Source organism: Acipenser ruthenus, chromosome 9 (genome assembly GCF_902713425.1).
Source record: "Acipenser ruthenus chromosome 9, fAciRut3.2 maternal haplotype, whole genome shotgun sequence".
NCBI classification, from domain to species: Eukaryota; Metazoa; Chordata; class Actinopteri; order Acipenseriformes; family Acipenseridae; genus Acipenser; species Acipenser ruthenus.
Genome location: NC_081197.1, coordinates 12,329,667 through 12,351,545, shown reverse-complemented (window position 1 = coordinate 12,351,545; position 21,879 = coordinate 12,329,667). Strand labels below are relative to the sequence as shown.

Sequence of the window (21,879 nt, the reverse complement as noted above, 5' to 3'; positions counted from 1 at the left end):
TGGAATCACATCTAGATGTCATAACCTTAGTTGAGACTTGGCTGAAACAGGACGGTATTATACCGCTAGTAAAGGCTTGTCCCACAGGTTTCTCTTTCTATCAGAGGGCACATGCTATAGGTCGCGGTGGTGGCATTGCTACCATTTTCGGGAAGGAGTTCGATCTTAACTATGAGAACACACAAGGTTAATTGTCATTTGAAATTCTATATTTTGCTATTTGTGGCCCAACTCCTATACAGGTTGCAGTTATCATCCTCCTAGACCCAGCTCTTTGTTTGGTGAACATTTGCTGTCAAGCATGATGGGGTTGTGGTGTTAGGTGATTTTAATGTGCACGTTGTTGTAGACCGAGATCCCTCTGGAAAAGATTTTATCGAGCCCGTTGGTTTTACTCAACATGTTTCTGGCCCGACTCATATTCATGACCACACACTTGATCTACTTGTCACTCGTGGTACAGACATCCAGAACCTGTCTATCATTGATCTTACAGTTTCAGATCATTCTGCTGTTATTTAATTATTAATACCATGTGCAATAAAACTGCCGACACACTGTATAAAAACGATCTCTCAACTTCACCACCACTGATACATTCTTGGCAGTATTGTCCACCTCTGCTCTTGCTCAATCAGGATCAGTTGATGTGTTGGTAGAAGATTATAACAGCACCCGAAGTAATACCTTAGATACGGTTGCACCTATGAAAAATAGGTTTAATGATACAACACGAATACTTAAACAAACAGATTGAAAAGTTGGAAGCAAATGGAAAAACACCAAACTACAGGTCTTTTATCTCGCCTGGAAAGAAGTAGTAGGCTGATCTAACTGTCCTCAGCTAGATCAGCCTACTACTCAGCCCTTTATAGAATCAAATAAAGATAATCCTTGATTTCTTTTTGAAACAATAGTTAAACTAACAAACAAGCAGAAGGAGCCCTCCTTATATACCGTATTACCAGCAAGCAGTGATGCTTTTATGAATCACTTTAACAAGAAAATCATTGAAATGAGAAATCAGATTTCAGATGGTAAATTAAATTTAGACATGTCATCTTACAACATTGACAAAACTACTTCTTTGGGTCCTGCTACATCAGACTAAATCTTTTTCTTTGATTAACCAGCCAGAATTAACTGACCTAGTTATTAAGACAAAATCCACTACGTGTGTGTCAGACCCCGTTCCCACTAAACTGTTTTTAAAGAAGTATTCTCTCGGATCGATACGACCTGTTTTAAATATTCATAACAGTTCCTGTTCATCTGGTATTGTTCCAAAATCATTTAAGGTTGCTGTGGTAAAACCATTGCTTAAAAAACCTATTCTAGACCATAAGTTCTTAACAATTTTAGGCCTATTTCCAATCTCCCCTTTCTATCCAAAGAGTAGTAGCAATCCAACTTAATAGATTCCTTGCAGCACAAAATAGATTTGAGTCAGGTTTCCTCCCGGGTCATAGTACTGAAACTGCTCTTGTCAGAGTGGTAAATGATGTACTATTATTTGAATTTGATCTTTTGCTACTGATTTTATTGTACTTTACAACTGCTGCTATCTGTAATGTGATATTCTGAAATGTGATACTTTAAAATGTGATATTTTGCAATGCGATACTTTGTGCTGTGATATTTTGTAACAATTGTAAGTCGACCAGGATAAGGTGTCTGCTAAGAAATAAATAAGAATAATAGTATTATCTTCAGATATGGGAGCGTCCTTAGTCTTCTAGGTTAAAGTGCAGCGTTTGACACTTGATCATCCAGTTTTGCTTGAGAACCTTGTAAGACTGTCAGGTAGTGTCCTGTCGTGGTTTAAATCTTATCTTTCGAATAGGTTACAATATCTTAGAATTGGGGAAGATTCCTCTCTTATATCTGAAGTTACATGTGGTGTCCCGCAGGGTTCTGCTGTTGGAACCCTGCATATGTAAGGAAAACCGTTTTGTTTTCCTTATATATGCTACCCCTGGGCGATATTGTCCGTAGACATGAGGTACATTTTCATTGCTATGCTGATGATACTCAGCTATATCTCTGAAACCAGGTGACTCCACATCTGCAAATATTCTGACTACATGTTTTGCTAATATTAAGCAATGGGTGTCAAAAATGTTTTATGGTTAAACTGCTATCAAACAGAGGTAATGTTGTAAACAAAACAAATATATGTGCTTCTATAGAATAAATCTTCCCTTTTGCACTGAAGGCTGAAATGAGAAATTTGGGTGTAATCTTTGACCCAGAACTTTCTTTCGAACCTCATATTAGGAATGTAATTAAAGTGTCCTTTTTTCACCTTTGGTAATGTTGCTAAAACAAGATGTTCTCTTTCACCACAAGATGCAGAGTGAGCGATGCATGCTTTCATAACATCTACAATTGATTACTGCAATGCCCTGCTTTCTGGTATTCCAAGATATGTTTTATCCCAATTGCAGCTTGTGCAAAATGCTGCTGCCAGGGTTTTAACAAAAACAAAAAAGCATGATCACATTACGCCTGTGTTAGGAGCCCTACACTGGCTTCCTATACAGTTCAGGATTGATTAAGGTCCTGCTTATAACTTATAAAGCCTTAAATAGGTTGTCTTACTTAAATAATCTTTTAATCCCAAATGTTCCTAGACAGCCACTCCAATCCCAGGATGCTGGGTTGCTTACTATTCCTAAAATAAAAATAAAAATAAAAATGCAGGAATGATCTGCCTATTTCTGTAAGGGGAGCACCAACTGTTGCGGCTTTTAAAACCAGACTAAAGACACATTTTTATAACCAAATTTTAATCTACGAAAATGATTTACTATACTGTGCTGTGTAAATTCAGATCAAATTGTTTGTACACTGCTGGATGTTCACTTCTGTCATTGATTTGTTTATTTAGGCTTATTTAAGTTTGTTTTTCACTGGTGAAGCACAAAGGAAGGGGTTACATAATTCTATAGTTCCTCAATGTTGTGGCTGCAGAATTTCTTGAGCATGGAAGGGAAATGGTTGTGAACCAACTGAGACTTTGACAAGCTTTAGATACACATCAGAGCTAACCTAAGCTATATTATGAAAATGGTAAAGTACAGTACTAAAGCTATTTGAGGCATTTAAGGCAATAAATAGCTGTGTTTTGTATGAATTTATATTTACTATACCTTTTGAATGTTGGCTTTAGTCTAAGTGAGCAGGTTGCTGTTATGTTGTAGAATCTGCCTGTTAAAAAAAAAAAAAAAAGGATAATAACATTCCTTTATGGAAGCATTATTAATAAACTCCAAAGACGTCAGTGTTTCCATGGCAACTCCAAATTAAAGCGACAGCCATTACCCCTTCAGCTCAGCGTTGACGTCTTTTGTATGTACAGTAACTGCAGGCCAGTTCAAGATGATGTCATGGATATAAAATGTACTGTTCATAAGCATAGATTACATTTTGGAAGTAAATAAGAATCGTTCTGATGGAAGCTTGTATGAGTTTGCAAATCTCCCACTGCCAATATCTCATAAACCCTTTCAACTGAAAAGCTTGTTTTCTCAGTGTTGTGGAAACTCTTCGGGCAAAATGTATTGGCATCACTACGCCATGTGGGAGTCATCAATGCCTGTATCTCAGAAAACATTGGAGGTAGTGACTTAGATAGATTTTAAAATAAACCTGATCACGACTTTGACCTCTGACCTAGACCTAATATGGCTGCCTGATTGATGTTATGTTTTGGTACAGCTGTTTTCTTAGATTTTCTTAGTTTCATTACTGGAGCTCATGTCACTAATGAGCCACCATACTGATCAACTACTCCTACTTAACATACTGTTGTGAATGATTAACTATAACACTGAGCTGTTGATTACTCTGTCTTTAGTTACTATCCTTGTTCTACACAGATTTCAAATGCATGTTTCCTGCTTCCAAGCTAGATGGGTAGAGGTGTGTTTTCAGTGGTTGCAGTTGCTTAGTTTTATCTGGTTCATTTCACTTTGCCATATGAAAACATAAATATTTAGCTACAGCTTTGAGTACAAGGTTCTGCATCAAGAACAGGCATTGGGCCATATTCTGAAAGGTTGTGCTCCAGTATCTGCTTGCTGTGTTTGCAGCTCATGGGAAAGACAGATGGAGATAACTATACCCTGGATGACATGTTTGTCTCCAGCGCTGCCAAGAAGGAGCGTTCTGGGCAAGAGGAGGAGAGACAAAGACAGAAAGCCATTCAGGAGCACAGACGGCTGGCAGGACGCATGGAGAAATGCCACTTCTGCTTTGATAACCCAGAACTGCCCAAACATCTCATCATCGCCATTGGCACAAAGGTAACACACACTGGCATGGACTTTTCTTCATACTATACATACTATAAAACCATAAAAGGTAATTTTCTGTGAAGTGACATTGTCCATCAAAGCTTTTCCGTGTCTACAGTAGTAGCTGATTGGTCTTCATCTAGTTGGCTCTTAAAGGATCCCTGTGTATCAACAGTAACAACGGCATGGCTTGGTAATTCCACCAAAAGCCACATTTGTTCATTTTTTTATGCAAAATGGATTGTATTCCTGTTTTGTAAAACAATTTTAATACAATTTAACAAAGTAAACATTTGGGATTCTGATCATTTATACTGTACATGAGCTTATGTTACATTTTATTTAATATTCCATAACAAGCCCCACAATTGCATCTTCACCTGACCACCCAACCACATGAGTTCAGAACAGTATGTCAATCAAATATGATTGCAATTCTGCCACCTCATACACTTTTCAGATATCGCATGAGGTGACAGCAATGAGGTATATCATGGCATTAAACACACAAACTTTGACATTCACTTTTGGAGCAAATTTCAGATTTTTACAGTTTATCTCAATATACTTTACTGCTAATATTAATTAATGACTGTATTTACTCAAATTTAAGTCGACCCTGAATTCAAGTGGCACCCCCAAATTCAAAGACCATAAAATAAATAAACACCCTGAATACAAGTCATATTTAACTCTGAATGAAAAAAGCACAATAATGAATGTTTAAATTACCTTTTAAATTCTAGGTGCCTGCATGGAACACTGTATTATCGTACATTAAAGCATCAATGTAAGTCACCAATATATTACGAATGAGAAAAGAAAATATGTACAGTACAGTATTTTATAGTCCCTGCCAAAAAATTACAAAGTGCTATAGTATACTATAGTACTTTTTTTATAATTTTTTAGCAGGGGTATTGAACGGCAGTCCTTGCATTTTACAGTAGCTTGAAAATGTTAAATGACCTTTTAGTTTATTTCAGTACGTTTTATTGTCCTCCTTTCAATTGCATCTCCATCTTCTGACACACATCTCGGACGCCCCAAATTCACGGTTTCCCTTTTCTTCAGCAAACAAGATGACGTTTCTTTTAAAAGCTTGCATGAAGTTCGCTGTGTAGCCATTTTAATATATTGGTACCGTATGAAGGTAATTCATGTAGTGTGCTTTGCTGTGTCCACAGCTCTCATGCAAACGCACCAGGATAATTGACATTACGCAAATTGGTCCCCTAACTGAAAAACCCAGAATCCAAATTGCCTTTGAATCCAGGTCACTCCCCGCAAATTTGAACCTTTATTTGTCAAAGTGTGACTTTAAATTTGAGTTAATAAGGTAGTTAGTGTGTTTTATTTATTTATGTATTTATTTATTTTAACATAACCTAAAGAATTTCTAGAAGAGGTTTCTTTGTAAGTTATGATTTTTTTTTTCTGCATTCGATTACAGAACTGTTTTGACAGTATACCTGACATCTCTGTTTTCTGTTCACAAACACAAGAGGGTCTTTGTGGTTGTCAGATGCTATGCTGTAATGCAGCAACTGAAAATGCAATACATGTTTTCTTTTTATACCTACTTTATTTTCCAAGTAGTAGGAGATCTGTGAAACTAGTTTCTTTTGATGGAGAAAGTGATTGTGGCACTGGTATCCAATGTGCTGGAAGTGGGCTGGGGCTGCTGATATAAAAAGGGTATTTCATAGACCCCTGTGACTTAAAGGATTGCTTGGTAGAAACTGAACTGTGATAAGTGCAATTGAGATCATGCGGGTCAGAGATGAAAGCAACATTTTTATGCTTGCGTCCTGTTTGACATTATCTGAAATCACTAAAAATAGAGAGAATTCATTTTAGAAGATCTGAAAAAGACCCCAGTATAATCTTAGTATGTTTTTTTTTTTCTCCCCAGTTTATGAATTCTGTATGGCAGGTCAGATTGATCTTTTTCTGCTTAATATTTATTTTTAATAACCCTAGACTGTGATCCGTCCTAAATTTTTTTTTTTAAAGGCAAGATTTGGAAGATACTGTACTTTTTTTTCTCATTTAGCTTCATCTCCTGGAATCCACTTTAGGGAGATAAACATGCTAATTAGGTGATTTGGAAAAATTGGTTATGAAACTTTCATTTAAATTTGGCTTTTTATAGCCCTGTATTCCGATATTAAAACAATGTTTTAAAAATTAAATTTGCTTCTGATTATTAATATTAAGAAAATTATGAGCCCATCAAATATATTTTGCTATTAAGTGTGACATTTCTTCAATCAATCAATCAGTCTTTATTTTTATATAGCGCCTTTCATAGTGGACCACCATCACAAAGCACTTTACAAGATGCAGTAACAACAAGAGAATCCAAAGTACTTTTAAATACAGAGAAATGCATAATACATGCTATAGAGTAAAAAAAAAAAAACACAATACATTAAGTACAGTGAAAAATGCATAATTCATGATAGTAGCATAATACATGAAATAGTAGCAGCAACACAGCAGCTAATAGCAGATATCAGGCTTAAAGAGCATGGAAAGCAAGAGAGAACAAGTGGGTCTTGAGAGTTGATTTAAAGTGAGTGACGGTGGGAGCATCACGCACCAAAGCTGGGAGAGAGTTGCAAAGAGTCAGAGCCATGAAGCTAAACGAGCGTTCTTCAAGTGTGGTGCACTTTTACTTGGGGGATAACAAGCAGGCTAGAGTCGGAGGACCTCAGCTTGCGGGCAGGGACATAGCGGGTCAGCAGGTTGAGGAAGTACTCGGGACCTGTGTGATGAAGGGCATTGTAGGGGAGCAGGAGAGTTTTAAAAATAATCCTGAACTTAACAGATAGACAGGGAACATGAGAATATTTTATTACTTTCTTTAAATGGCTTTTTTCTTTCTTTACTTACATGCTAATAATATAATGCTGTGCTGGTGAAATGAATGCAGTTCTTGTCGTAGCTGTACATCATGGTTATGAGAATTTGCAATGAGAAGACCACATATTCCCTTTCCGTTGGTCTTGAAGTTTTGGTATGAATAGCACACTGGAGACTTGTCACTGTCCATTTACGGATATGAACGTAATTGAGGCCCTTTGAGAAAAATTGGATCAATTATCTTCAAGCAAGCAAATACATTATTCCGATTCCTAGTCCAAAATGAGAGTATCAGGTAGTTTGCATTTGTATCCTAACTGTACAAAATGCTTTTCTCTTTTAAACCCTTCCAGGTATACCTATGTCTGCCGAACTGCAAGTCACTGGCAGAGGGTCACTGTTTGATAGCACCACTGCACCACCACACTTCTGCAACAACATTGGATGAGGACATCTGGCAAGAAACCCAAGTCAGTACAACACCAGACAAACCCCTTTCCATCCTATTAAAGCTAATGGTCTACTTGTTGAAGGAATCAATGCTTTTGTGGGATGGTGGGAAGCTGGCGTATTTCAGTGGACATCAGTGTTGGTTGAGGCTTAAACATTATTGTCACTCTGGTCCATGTAGAGCAGCCTAAGATAACCTTGTACACTAGTAACACGTATTGGAAAAATGTATCGTTTTTATTGAGCAGCAAAGTTCATCAGAAGTTCAATTGAAAAAGACATTTAGGTCAGTGCGACAGTACATACCCACTTTCCATTGCAACTTGTTAATTGGAAGAGCTGACAGTGTAGTTGTTCAAGGAAGACAATCGAGATCAAAATGTAACCTCGTTGTTTTAATTAACATTTCATTTTACTGCATGCTAATCCCAGAAGCTAATTTAGCAGTGTAATTAATACATGTATGTTGAAGGATTACATTGTATTGGCTATAACTTTTAAAAGTGCATTATGCAAAACCACTTTTTTTGCCGCGAACACACAAGCTAATACATTACTGTGCTATTAACTTGCTGAGCACGCTGCCACAGATTTATACAATAGCAATATTGGGACAATTAACAATTTTACTGTTTCCGACCGGGACAAAAAATGAAGGCTGAAAACTGTTACAATCTCAATTTTCCCGGGATGTCTGGTAACCCTAATGTAGTTCCCAGAGACTTTTTTTTTTTTTTAGTTTTCCTCAGAATTTACTAAACCGCAAAATGTTTACTTCCTAGTCAGGTTAGTCTAGCAGTTGTTCACATTGAGGTTTAGCAAGCGAACCAGACTGTTCAGGTGGACTCGGTACAGTTAGTTTCCTAAGTGGACTTCATACCGAACCATACCGAGTGCGGACCAAACCCTCTAAACAGACCCGGTGTGAACACAACCTTAAACTATGAATTGACAAGCTAATGAAAACCTCTTTTGGATTTAAATTTGGGTTTTATGGAGAATTAACTTAAATAAAGATAATTTTATTTTGTACAGTCTTAAAGGATTTAGAAGGGTATACTAGACAGAAAACAAGATACTTTTATTTTCAGAAATACAAAACTTAACTATTGCATAGGCAAATAGTTACATCTTTTAATACATATTTATAAACACAATACACAATCTCTTCTGGTAATGACTTAGATTATCAAGAAGAATATACAGTTGTTCCTTGTGAATAAATATATCCAAATTGCTATTAACAGTATTTTCTAGAGCAATAATGCTTTTTCATAAGCTTTTATATCAGTAAAAATAATGAAGCACTTAATATTAAAATAAATAATTCCATTTGTATTTAAACCTGCATTGTTACCTGTTGTTTTAGAACAGACACTCAGACACTGCAGTGTTTAAACAATAATACCCAATTCAGCTGACATTACCCACCAGATAATTAAAACGGTTGTTTCCCCAGCTGAAGGCTAGGTGTCTAGTGAAACACAATGTGAAGTATCTGACAGGTAGTGCCCTCTGCTGAAGTGCATGCAGCCTCTGGGATAAACCTGTTTGCTGCATCTGTTTTTTGTTGCATGCTGCAGATGTTCCGGAGAGCCTTAGTGAAGATGTTTGAAGATCAAGGGCAAGACTGTGTGTTCCTGGAGACACACATGAACCCAAAGAAGCGACACCACATGGTCTACGAGTGCATTCCTCTGCCGAGGGAAGTGGGGGACATGGCTCCAATCTATTTCAAGGTACTGTACCCAGTACACAGATATTTAACATAGCCAAAGCATTGATGGGAAATCGCTCTGTGGATGCTGTAGATTTACGCCTGTTGCATATATAGAGGGATAACTCCTTTACAAGACTCTACACTTTTGGGACGCCCTTGTAAATCAGATGTTCCATGTCAAGGGTCTATCCTGGCCTGTACAAATACAAATAAATGTATACATAAAGAAATGACCTAAACATTTAATCATTTTGTTGGTTTCCAACAATCATTGGTCAGGCTGCAAATGGAAATGTGGACAATTTAGGGCAAATTGAATAAGTAATCAGGTATTTGCTTGTGATTTTCACAATATAAACCACAAGTCAATGATCTGTGCCATGATTGCAGGCTGTTTAGAAAACACATTCTGTTTTGGGCTGAGCTAACAACGCATGGATCCTCTGTAGATCAACACTTTAAAACGATTGAAACCCTGAAATATAACACTTTACTGATCAGTCATATTGCAGTGTATAGCATATGTAAGAAGAAGCTAACTAAAATAAACCCTTGTCATTTTGACAGTTAATATACCCTTTGAAATGCTTTCTGTTGATGTACCCTTGGCCCCTACAAAGGCCGAACTGCAAACAAGCATGATTGCTGCTACTGTATATGTAAGGGTATATCATTGATTTAGCATGAGGATTGCTTTAACCTCTCTGAATCAAAACTAACAAAAGCCAGTCTTTGTCTCTCCACCTCTAGAGGGTGACTAGTGACCCAGTCTAATGCTATAGAGCATGTTTCTTCTGTTCCAGGTATTAATAATACATTGATTTGTCATTTTTAATTTACATTATTATCTGTCTGTTACATACATTTAAGATGTATAACTTGGTATAATGTATACCTACCCAAGCAGCTGTTACTGCTGTATACAATAGCATATAATGGGTTGGAAAAGCCCTTTTAAATCCACACTGTTAAATCCTGCGTTAATGCAAGCATGTCTGTTTTATATTCCAATATGTTCCCTTTGCAGAAAGCTATAATGGAATCTGATGAAGAGTGGGCTATGAATAAGAAGCTGATTGACCTTTCTTCGAGGGACGTGCGCAGGGCTGTAAGTGGCATAATTGCCCCTCCACAGTGTGCTTACTGAAATATGTAGAAGCCTGAGAATTTGTCTGTAGCCAAAGCTTTTAGAATTCAGCACAATGCTTGGCACCATTTCATAATTAGTCTTACATAAAATCACTCAAACAAGTACGAAGTTAGGGTACCAGAATTTACATACCTGAGAACTGAATGACATATTACTCTTCATACACAGAACTCCAGTATGTATATGCTTTTCAATGAAGTTGGTTTCCTGACTTGGAGGTGCAATGGAATTACCCAGCCTAGTCAGTGGACTGTGTGAGCTCTGGTGGTATTATTTTGCCTCCAAGGGGCACATGGGTCTAATTATAATAGTTATAGCAGCGATAATAATAGTAATTATAATGTTAGTAACTGTCATCAAGATATTTTTAATTAAGTTATCGTTAGGGCTGTTTAAGTGTTCAAGGTAATAAACCTATTTCCGAGTGGATGAATACCCGAGTTACACGCAACCAGTCCCAAAGCTATAGCAGTTATGAAAGTGTTTTTGAAATAAAAGTAAATTTTATTGATGAAAACTGTGTTGCAAAGTGTTTAACACAATAGAAATGCAAATGAGTATTAAATTAAAGTATGGGTACAGTATCCAAATAGCATCAGGTATGCATCTTTTAATTTATTAAAATTGTGGTTGGTGTTATTAATATTTGACATTAGGTTTATCTCAGGATATACTTTGTATACTCAGCATATCTTAGTAGGATATTCTGACTTGGAATCCCAAGAGAAGTAAGTGGGACCGTTAATTCAACTTTTGTATTTATAATTATTAAATGTGTTTCTGCTCAACTGTTCCATAAAAATGTAACATTATATCGTCTTTATCAGAATAATGGCAGACACTAGATTTAGTTGTGGTAAGGGAGATGAAAAAGTTTGATGTCAATGAGTAATTCCATGCAATATACACAGTACAATTACATATTTTCCACATGTTGACAGGTAATTGCAGTAGAACCTTATCTATTTGAAACATTGTTGTTCAGAAAGCAATTATTGGTGACATATTAAACCTAAACACTTGGCAACTCAGAAATGTGTAGTTATTAGTAATTATTTAAGCAATACCCAACACAGGGAATGTCTGAGATTAGGGACGCTATATTATTTTTTCTCTGTATTTCCTATTAAAAAATAAGCCTTACTGGATGGATTCCATGATTTACAGCAGGGGGATTTTTACCACCAAGAGACAATTGACGGTGTCAGTCTTGAAAGAGCTGACATTAATTTTGATCCTGTTTGAAAGAATGGTCTGTTAGATTTATCTACAGCAGTGACTGACAGTGCTTGCCCAGGAGCACTTTTTTATTAACTCGTATTCAAATATGAGAGATTCCCAAGGATGAAGGCCATATACATTTTACCTCTGCTTATGTTCTTGGTTTTTGGTCTACAAAGTGTGTATGCGTGATTCAAGCAATGACTCGCAGTATGATTTAACACTGTACAATCTGATATACTTTATGATTGAAACTAGAAATAGGTTTGACCATTGGATGTATGATTTTAGCATGCATACATTTCAGCAAGAGCATGTTACAGGTTAGGAAAGAAGAACCTGTCAAATTTGCAGAATGCTAAGGGATAGTCATACGCATGCAGAATCCTGCACACCAGGAGTAGAGGTTGAATTTATGATGCAGATATAAAGTTTCAAAATTCTGAACCAAACTAAGGCTGGTTTGTAATATGCACATTCTGCAGTGCTGTTGGGTCAACTCATGTCTGATAATATAAATAAGTTAGCAGTCACTAGGAATTACCTGCAGGTAATGCAGAGACTGATTTTCTTAAAACACAGGTTAAGGTTTCGTCTTTGCAGCCCTTCTGTTAATGTGGATTGCCAGTGGCAGGTATTGTTAGTGAGATGAATGTACCTTTCCGTTTACATTACTGTGTTGACAGATTAAAGCCAACTATTTTGTTTAGAAGGGGTGGATTTTGACTTTTTTTTAGTTGTCTAGCCCAACTAAACAAAACAATACAAACAAAAAAAAATCCTCCTGTTGCCCAATTTAAATTTGACTTAGGCCAATGAGACACATCCCAAGATGATGATGTCCACCATGGAGATGCATATATTGGGAACAGGCATATACAGTAATGGAGGCAAAGGTCACACTTAAAATCAACATGAACCAGTTAAACCTGCATCCAGACCCCAAAGTAGTTAATTATATAATTTTACCTGTTAAACCTGGAGTGGAGTGGCCCTCCAGGACAGTGATTGGGCACCCATGACTGAAGGTAAAAGGCTTAATGCGCTGGCATACACCCCTTACTTTCATGAAGCCTTTTCACTTTTTGCTGCAGCTTTCTTTTTAAGACGATAACAATATGCCAGCCATGGTCCTGCATCATTAAATCAACTGTGGAATTAGTCAAGCGAAATTGCATCGCTGTTGATTAACGATCCAGGCTTTGTGGAATATAAACATGGGTAATTTATTTTAAAAATATATATTTGCAGGAGTACTTGATACACTGCAAGTAGCAACAGTAAGTAGTGCTAATGATGTAGAAGTCAAGGGGTGTTCTCCATCGCTTTAATACCAGATTGCATATCCACAGCACCGCTACTCTAGCACATGTACAGTGAGCTCTTTATTAAATCAGCTGAGAACCTGACAGTATTATCCGTAGGTACTAAAAAGCTGATACTTTTAATTTACAAAAAGTGCATCCATATATTACACAATTGTCCTGGACTACTGGCTTGATTTTGAAATTTATTTGCATAGCCACAAATTAAACTGCCTACATGGGAGTAAGATACACACATTGACATTCTGCTTTCTTTTGAAAGAAACAATGACATTATTCAAATGGGCAAGGAGTGAGGCTTTTGTTAACTGAGAATGGATTGACTGTTTTTTGGCGGATGCAGAAACGTATTGTGACTGCATGCAATGTTGTCTTTCTTTCAGGTTCCTAAAGGACTTCCCTATTTCTCTGTGGATTTCGGGCTTCAAGGAGGATACGCTCATGTGATTGAAAACGAGCACAAGTTCCCTCATTATTTTGGCAAGGTATTCATGACTAAAACAACAGTTACAACTGTGACCGTTTGAAAGAATTGCCTACAGACATGACAATGAGAGAGCTCAAATGACCTGTAAAAAACGTGGATTTGTACAGACAAACGATATTGTTTGCTTCTTACTGTTGAGCATCTCTTAGTACAGTAATACAAGTTAGTAAATTAACTGGTTTATTCCCTTTTTGAAGTCTTTTTTTTTTTTTTAAACACAAACACATTGGCATTTAAAAAAATCAGACAGCCCATCATTATTAACATGAGGATATCAGTGCTAAGTGCCACAGCTAAAGGAAAAGGAGAAATACAAGTAAAGATCTGTGTAGCAATGTCAAGCCACTTGCATTTTTGAGCTCTGCTGGAAATTACTGTTCACTTAACAATGCTGCTAAAGTTTGAAACGATAGGAACAAAGACAAAATAAGATTTGGTTTTTCCTAAGTTTTTCTGTATGTTATTTGGTGTATTTGATCCAGTTTAGCTAGGAATAAGCTTGGATCGACAAAAAACATGAGCTGTTGTCGGTGTATATTTTGCGGTCTAAAAAGAGTAATTGGACCATAATAGATGACAGTAAAAGTTGCATTAAGAGGGGTATTCAGGATACTCAAAACCCTATACACCAAAGCAGAGTTGATAGAACAAAATTACTTTAATTCCCTTCTGACCTAACCTCCCCTTTAGTTCAGTGCACTTAGTCTAGTGCTTCTAAGTGCTTATGATTGCCTGCTGGAAAATATATCTTGATTAGTCTCTGTGCCAGTCTTCCCAACTTGATTTGTCTATGTGCCAGTCTTCCCAATGTGAGACCCCATGTTGCAAAAATGTGCAACAGTCCCCCAACCTTCTGCCAAAGGTGTTGTGTCTCCCTGAGAAAATGCTATAATCATGTGGTGTAGGAATCAACCTTTTTTTATTTTTTTTTATAACTATTTCACTGAGCATTTAAGGAGACATTGAGTTAACCACAGATGTATTGCTCCTTGTTTTGGGGGATTTTTTCTTTTTCTTGTCTTTGGTAGGAAATAATTGGCGGTATGCTTGACCTGGAACCAAGATGTTGGAGAAAACCCTTCCGAGAAAATTTTGATGACCAGCGGAAGAAAGTCCTGCAGTTTGCCCAATGGTGGAAGCCTTTTGACTGCACTAAAAATCAAGATTAATGTCTTCAGGGAAGCAGAACCAGATATTATTGTCCTTTTTAAAGGTCATTTAGTTATCTATTGCAAATGTTTTGAAAGTGTCTTAAATATATCTTACTGTAGGATAAAGAACCATGTATTCAAAACCTGATTCACTGAGGTTTGCTAAATTGCGTTACTACAGGATTTTGAAAAAGTTATATGACAATATGTAAGCTCTGAAAACAAATGCTAGTCACTCCATGGTTCTTCTTCATACCTGTGATTTTTCAGTTTCCTTTTAGTACTACTGTAAAGTGTATTTCATGAGTTTCAATTAAGAACGAATAATAACGTTTTCATTATGGAGAATGTAGTTCTACCTACGATTTCAAAAGCCCTTAAAGAATATTACTTGTGGTTTGCATGTATTATTTTCTCTTTCTGGTCCACTATTGCCCAGCTTTCTTTTTCGAGTTATTTAAGCAACCTCACCTGAGCAACACTTGAAAGCTGTGGTTATAGGAACACAAGTGTTCAATGTCCTGAATGACAGCCAGGTTTGCTTTTAATGGATGTTTTGCATTTCTTTTAAATTACCTTTTGTGAGTTATTTTGTAAGTAAACTGATGACTTCTTTTTAATCTTTCATTTTAATTGCCATTGGTAATTTTTCTAAAACTGAAATTGGTTAAATGTCGTCTTATTATTTTTTCTAATATCTGCACCTTCATCAACACCTGCTGTTCATATAACCAGTGCAGGCACATGCAGAGGGTCCTCATAATAAGCGCACAGTAAGTAAAAGATTATGATCAAATTTAACAGGAAACTTGTATAGGTGGCTAGGAGTTAATAACACAATGAAGATTTGATGCAAAATCAAGAGAGTTATTGTGTACACATTTATTAATCCGACAGCTAAGCCGTTTTCTGATTCAACAAAACAATGTTACAAAGAACATATACGTATATTTCAAACCTTTTCAGTAGTCACCGGGTCTATGCACAGGTCTCAGCCTTCACACAGACAACCTATGAATCGTAACACCCGTCTTTATATACATGCCTGCTTGATTACAGACAGGTGTGTCTCATGAGGAAACTGTGTTTCTACTGCCTGTTTTTTTTCTGACCACAGAGACATTCTGGGAAAGGTAGTCTTGCTCTCCCTATTTAAATGGCTGACGACATTTTCCTCTTTCCAGTTATTTCAATACCCATCTCGCCTTAGGGCATAAACTACATAATATTCAGGGTTCCATATACAGTCCCTTTCACTTTCCCCTGTAGTTTGTTTATATATGTATGTAAAAAGTAGCTTTAAAAAGTCTGCTTGTTCCCATATCCTATCATGTCTAGACTGTGGGTTATCTATCTGGCATGAGAGTAGCTTTAAATAAAATTAGAAAAAAGACTCATTTAGAAGCCGTAGTTTATTTAACATGAAAGTTTTCCATCTTTCACTTGAAGGCATCATTATAATACAAAGCAGCAGCTCATCAGCGATGCAGCTATTAAATGAGCCGTTTCCAAGGTCTATTAAGATTGTTCTGCTTTTCTTAATGATCCTCATTAAGTGCAGCAGCCACTTTTAAGTAAACATGAGTTCAACGAATCTGGAAAATGTTGCCCCATCCCTTTTATAGCAACAGGAACTACTCGTAACATCATGATGATGATTGGGGGGGGGGGGGGGGGGGGGGGGGGGATTTACCCTCAAAACATTGTATGGCTGATCTCTTCTCAGTTGGCCATTTTTGGAACGTTCATTGTTTTTAGTAATGCTGATTTCCCAATATTTCTGTTTTTGTTTTGTCTGAAGATGTCTTGATAGCCCCCTTGTGCCCATTGTGGTAATTAAACATTCAATCAGAAACATGGAAAAGGATTACCCAACAAATTGCTTTCCCTAGTTCATCCTAATCTCTACAAGTTTCACAAATGATAAGATGTGTATATATAAGATGTGCTATAATTGGTCCTAAACCATGCCTGAACCTTTTGTTCCTGTGCAAAAACAAAATTAGGCAGCAGCAGCCATATCCAGTTTCTCTGGTGTTTTTTGTTGAGAGAGATGCTTCATGTAAATTAGGTAACGTTAACAACTGGCTTGTTCACCAGGTTTCAGCAGTTACCCACTCTTTCCCTCAAGTTTAATCCAATCAAGACACAATTAAAGTTGTCAATTCAACCAATATGTTTCAAAGCTTCTGATATTCCATACACTTGATAAACCTCTTAACTGGGATATGGTCTGTTTGTGGTATGTGTAGTGCTTAATAAAGGTGCCAGGTTGACAGATCTGGAAAGTGAAGTCATCTATCTGCAGATCAGATTCAACAGACAGTGGTAATTATGAGCTTCCCCACATAGATTTTTATCATGCCAAATGGGAAATGAACATGCAAAATATCAGCCTGCAATTAAGGCATGTTATTATTTTATGTCTCAGTTTTAATGGGTGTACTGTAATACTATATCACGGTGCTAGTTATTTACTTACTATTTATATAATTGGACAAGTGGACCTTAAAATGCAGTTCTGGTATTAAGATATATATTTTCTTGTTTTAATACTGTGTTTTTTTTCACCAGAACACTTGTTCATACAAAACACTTGATAGTACTTATTAAGGCTACTTTTTATACAGCAAAAACAGACCTTACAAATGCAAACATCAGGATGTCCTCAATGCATCCAGTGGGGTTTATTCAGTCTAAACTGTGATGGATATACATTCCGCCATCCTTTGTATTCTGGGGTTTTACTTCACAGACAAAAATGAACTACAAAGACTTTCAGATTCTTATTTTAATAATCTTGGTATGTAGATTTAATTATCTCAGTGACAGAATTTAAATACATCAAAGTTTAGATAAATTGTATAGACCCCAATGTCTTGACCCCTTAACACCAATATAGTTAGCATGAAAAGTGACTTCAAATCAGACAGCACATGACAAGGTGGATATATACAGGGATAAAATATACAAACCACTATTAAGCAAAAGGGGAAAGGCACATTTTCTGAAAGGAATACAACATTTTCTTGGTATAAAACCAATAAGACAACTTACAGTATAGTAGTTGCAACTAGCAACAAGTAAATTATTGATATACACATCATTCCTAGATTTATACTGTTAAAAATGTTATCCCGTAGTAGTTTACTTCTGCATATGCATAAGTAAAACTCAAACAATCACATTGACAAGAGGACCAGTGATAATGTTATTTGTTAAGAGTTAAAGCTCTGTGGCCAGTTGCATGAAACACCTCAAGTTAAATAAATTTGCCATTAGTTTTCCCCTTAAATGTTCCTTGCGTTTAACACAATTAAGTCAAAACCGTAGTTAAGGGAAAATGTATCCTTAAGTGTTAAACTTAATACCCAGGGTGTTTTATGCCACCAGCCCCTGGTTATCACTTTTAACCTTGGTGCAAATCAGTGTTTCATGTACGTAATTCAAAGGCTGGCAGTCTGTCTTGTCTACGGATAAAATAACTGCCCCTTCTAAAAAAAGCTTCCATTTTTGTTACGAGATTCTAACAGGTGAATGATAGATAAACTAACAACTGCTATGTTTAAATATGTATGTGACAGTAAATAAAATCTAATTGAATTGTGTCCTTCCTCAAGTGAATTTAATTTAAACAGTTATTGAATGCATCTTTTAAACCTGAGAAATGATATCAAGTGACACTGTTGGCCATAATTGCATTACCAGCATGCTGAAAAGAAATACAGTTGTGAGTTTTTCTGCGTAGTATTCAATACGTATTTATTGAAAGCGTTTTAAGGTGAAATATGGTTTTATGAAACGCAGTTGTTCTGAAAGAAACCTTTGTTTTAGCAAACATGAAGATGTGAGATCTGGTTCTACACTTTGTTTAAGAAATCTTTTTGCAAGCCTTGCTTTCAGAGAGTGTTGCACTATCCTGGTCTTGCACCTGAGAGTGAAGCTGCCCCCACCCCTTCTGGGCCTTTTTTCCTGCTGGTATCCAACCAGTAGCTTCCATAATGACTCCTTTGCAGCAGGTAAAATGATTTGACCCCGAGGATACTAGAACATGTTTTTTTTCAAAACTGCATTCAAGACACATATAGTGAGTGAACATGTTGTTACCTACAACCACTTTAAGGCAAACTCAAAGGAAGGTACGTATATACTGTAGAAACCTAGATGAAAAGGTCTGTGTTTAGTATTATTTGCTTTATACAGTACATTAGAGCTATAACCAAGGCTAGCATAGTCAATAAACGATGCAGAAATAGAAACAGTAATATAATTTGCTTTCTAATAGGCTCACACGAATAGCTCCCTTTCAAGCTTATGACAATGTCACCTACAATAATACACAGCCTTCACAACCTCATTCAGTGTAATAATGCAGCTTTGCCTGCACAAACAAGGTTGGAGGTGTTTTTTTTAAATAGCAAACAGTATCCACACTCCAGCTCCTCTCTTTGTAGGCTATTTTAATATGTTCAATAGACTTTGTATCTATTTATGATTTTAGTGCCTAAAGTACGGTTCAGTATAGCCATATTTTTTATAATGCTGCTATTCCTCGAGATCACAAGCTATTTCTCTGGAGAGGCATGCAAACACTACAGCCTATTACTCTTTTTTTGTATTCGATTAAGTGGAGAAAAAATAGGTCATACAGTCTGAATGTTGAACATCATCTTTTGGTAACTGGCTTATTATTTTCAGCTGGGGGCAGTGATGGTGAATCAATAGGCTGAAGAGCAATGGATATGTGCGCTGTCCACTGGAATTCTGTCACAACCTATGGGCTAAACTGAAGTGGGAACCAATAAGTGTTTTAGTTTAACACTGAAGATGATTGTGAGACACTGCAGCTTTATGTAGAAGCACTTCTACTAGTACTCTACAGATCTGTGATTCAATAGGAGCGTTCACTAACACCCTGGGAATTGGAATTTGAGAGTTCTGTTCATCCCTCTTATTGGGTACTGATCATGAGAGCAGCCAATCCCAATACAAGGAGCTTCTGCCAATCATATTAGCGCTAATGTCAGACAGAAAACAAACATGGCAACAAAACAGAAGTTTTTTCCTCCTTTTGATAGATGCTTTGAGAACCAGAATTATTGATGCACCAAATGTCTGATGTCTTTGTTCTATAGACCCTACTAGTAGTATTATATAAAAGCAAAGAGAGAAAAATTAAGTGTGCTTTGAGTGCCAACAAAATAATTCAAGTTTTCCAAACCTCTTTACTTACTAATTTACTGTTAAAAAATACATCTGTTCCTCTTTATCCCCCTCAGCTTTGCAAAATTTACAGTACAATCAATCAAACCAACTGCAGGACTGGTGTCTCTACATGTAAGGTACAGAATTAGTGTTGCTTCAGTTGAGTCACATGCAGTTGATTAAATAAAGACATGGAACTGGAAGTTTCCCAGGAACTCTCAAACTGGCATGAAAAACAAGGCATCACAGAAGCAAAGCCTGGGGATAGAGAACTAAAACAATAATATTATTGGAACATTTCTGGCCTGCCAAGAAATGTGGTCACCTTGACCACAGACTTCAGTCAAGTCATCCTCTGATGCCTCACTGGATTGAGATCCAGTAATTAGTCAGGTCAAAGAGGTGTGCGTGCCTGTTCAAACCATTTACACCTGACTGCTCTTGATCAATGGATTTGAACATTGCATATAGCAAGCCAGGAATGAAAACGGGGTTCTACTTAAGTGATCTAAATGGTGGCATATCTAAGTACTGTCATCCTGAAATAGGATACTCCCTGCTGTTTACTCCCTGCTGTTTACATATTTTACACAGAAATGCTATGTTTCATGTTTATTTTGCTTAACCTTTTCTTAATGACCTTCGTGGCTGTATTTGCTGTTTAGATCAATCAGATTGACCCGTTTATCTGCTGCCATGATACTGGGTGAAGCAATCTTAACAGAGACCGACTACCTGTAGCAGTGCGGCAGCAGTGTGGAGTAGTGGTTAGGGCTCTGGACTCCTGACCAGAGGGTTGTGGGTTCAATCCCCAGTGGGGGACACTACTGTTGTACCCTTGAGCAAGGTACTTTACCTAGATTGCTCCAGTAAAAACCCAACTGTATAAATGGGTAATTGTATGTAAAAATAATGTGATATCTGTATAATGTGAAATAATGTATAATGTGATATCTTGTAACAATTGTAAGTCGCCCTGGATAAGGGGGTCTGCAAAGAAATTAATAATAATACCTGGTACAGTTATTTGTAAGGAGAAGTAGATAATAGACTGGACATTTGCTGGCACTTATTATGAAAGGCCTTAACACTAACACCACTCGATAGTATAGGCCTTGCAGAAGTAACAGTGATATCATACATTCTCTCTCGCTCTGTTATTATTATTATTTGTTTATTTAGCAGACGCCTTTATCCAAGGCGACTTACAGAGACTAGGGTGTGTGAACTATGCATCAGCAGCAGAGTCACTTACAACTACGTCTCACCCAAAAGACGGAGCACAAGGAGGTTAAGTGACTTGCTCAGGGTCACACAATGAGTCAGTGGCTGAGGTGGGATTTGAACCGGGGACCTCCTGGTTACAAGCCCTTTTCTTTAACCACTGGACCACACAGCCTCTAATATATATATATATATATATATATATATATATATATATATATATATATATATATATATATATATATATATATATATATATATATATATATATATATATATATATATATATATATATAAATCTATAAATCAGAAATAGGCTTATTTTGATTACAACTTTGTTTGATGTAATTAACCATGTGAATTACATATTTTCTGAGAATCGCTATCTACCAAGACTCGTTGATGTATTGATATGTTTTTAATTATTACACAATTTTGTTTGAAATGTAATGTCTGTACATGTAATTTAATTATTTAATTGTGTAATGACATGGCATTTTAAACCCTGACATACCTATTTGCATAGCATTGACAGCATGATCATTGTAACTGTCAGTAACACCATACTTGGTGATTATCCTCCTTGACTACATTTTAGGAGTGTAACATTACATTGTAAATCACTGCAATCATTGATCCAGTGTTTCTGAAGAGATCAGTGAACTGAGCATGTACAAGCTGTAATTACTGCAGGAGAACTATTGATGACAATTTGTTGGCATGCCTGTGTGTACTGTAACTCTATACACAGTGAATGATTGCAGTAAACTATATTTCTGA

At 36.6% G+C, this 21,879-nt stretch overlaps 1 protein-coding gene across 2 annotated transcripts in view; it reads left to right on the top strand.

The window, feature by feature from the left end:
* The window catches only part of LOC117973038 (CWF19-like protein 2), a 53,039-nt gene extending 37,697 nt beyond the window's left edge, over positions 1-15,342 (top strand). For both annotated transcript variants that reach the window (XM_059031156.1, XM_059031155.1), the window contains 6 exons: positions 4,095-4,307; positions 7,520-7,636; positions 9,200-9,355; positions 10,364-10,444; positions 13,416-13,517; positions 14,548-15,342. In XM_059031156.1, coding sequence (XP_058887139.1) covers positions 4,095-4,307; positions 7,520-7,636; positions 9,200-9,355; positions 10,364-10,444; positions 13,416-13,517; positions 14,548-14,688 — 810 coding nt within the window. In that variant the 3' untranslated portion in view covers positions 14,689-15,342. The remainder of the gene's footprint in view (positions 1-4,094; positions 4,308-7,519; positions 7,637-9,199; positions 9,356-10,363; positions 10,445-13,415; positions 13,518-14,547) is intronic.
* The last annotated feature ends 6,537 nt before the right edge of the window (positions 15,343-21,879 follow it).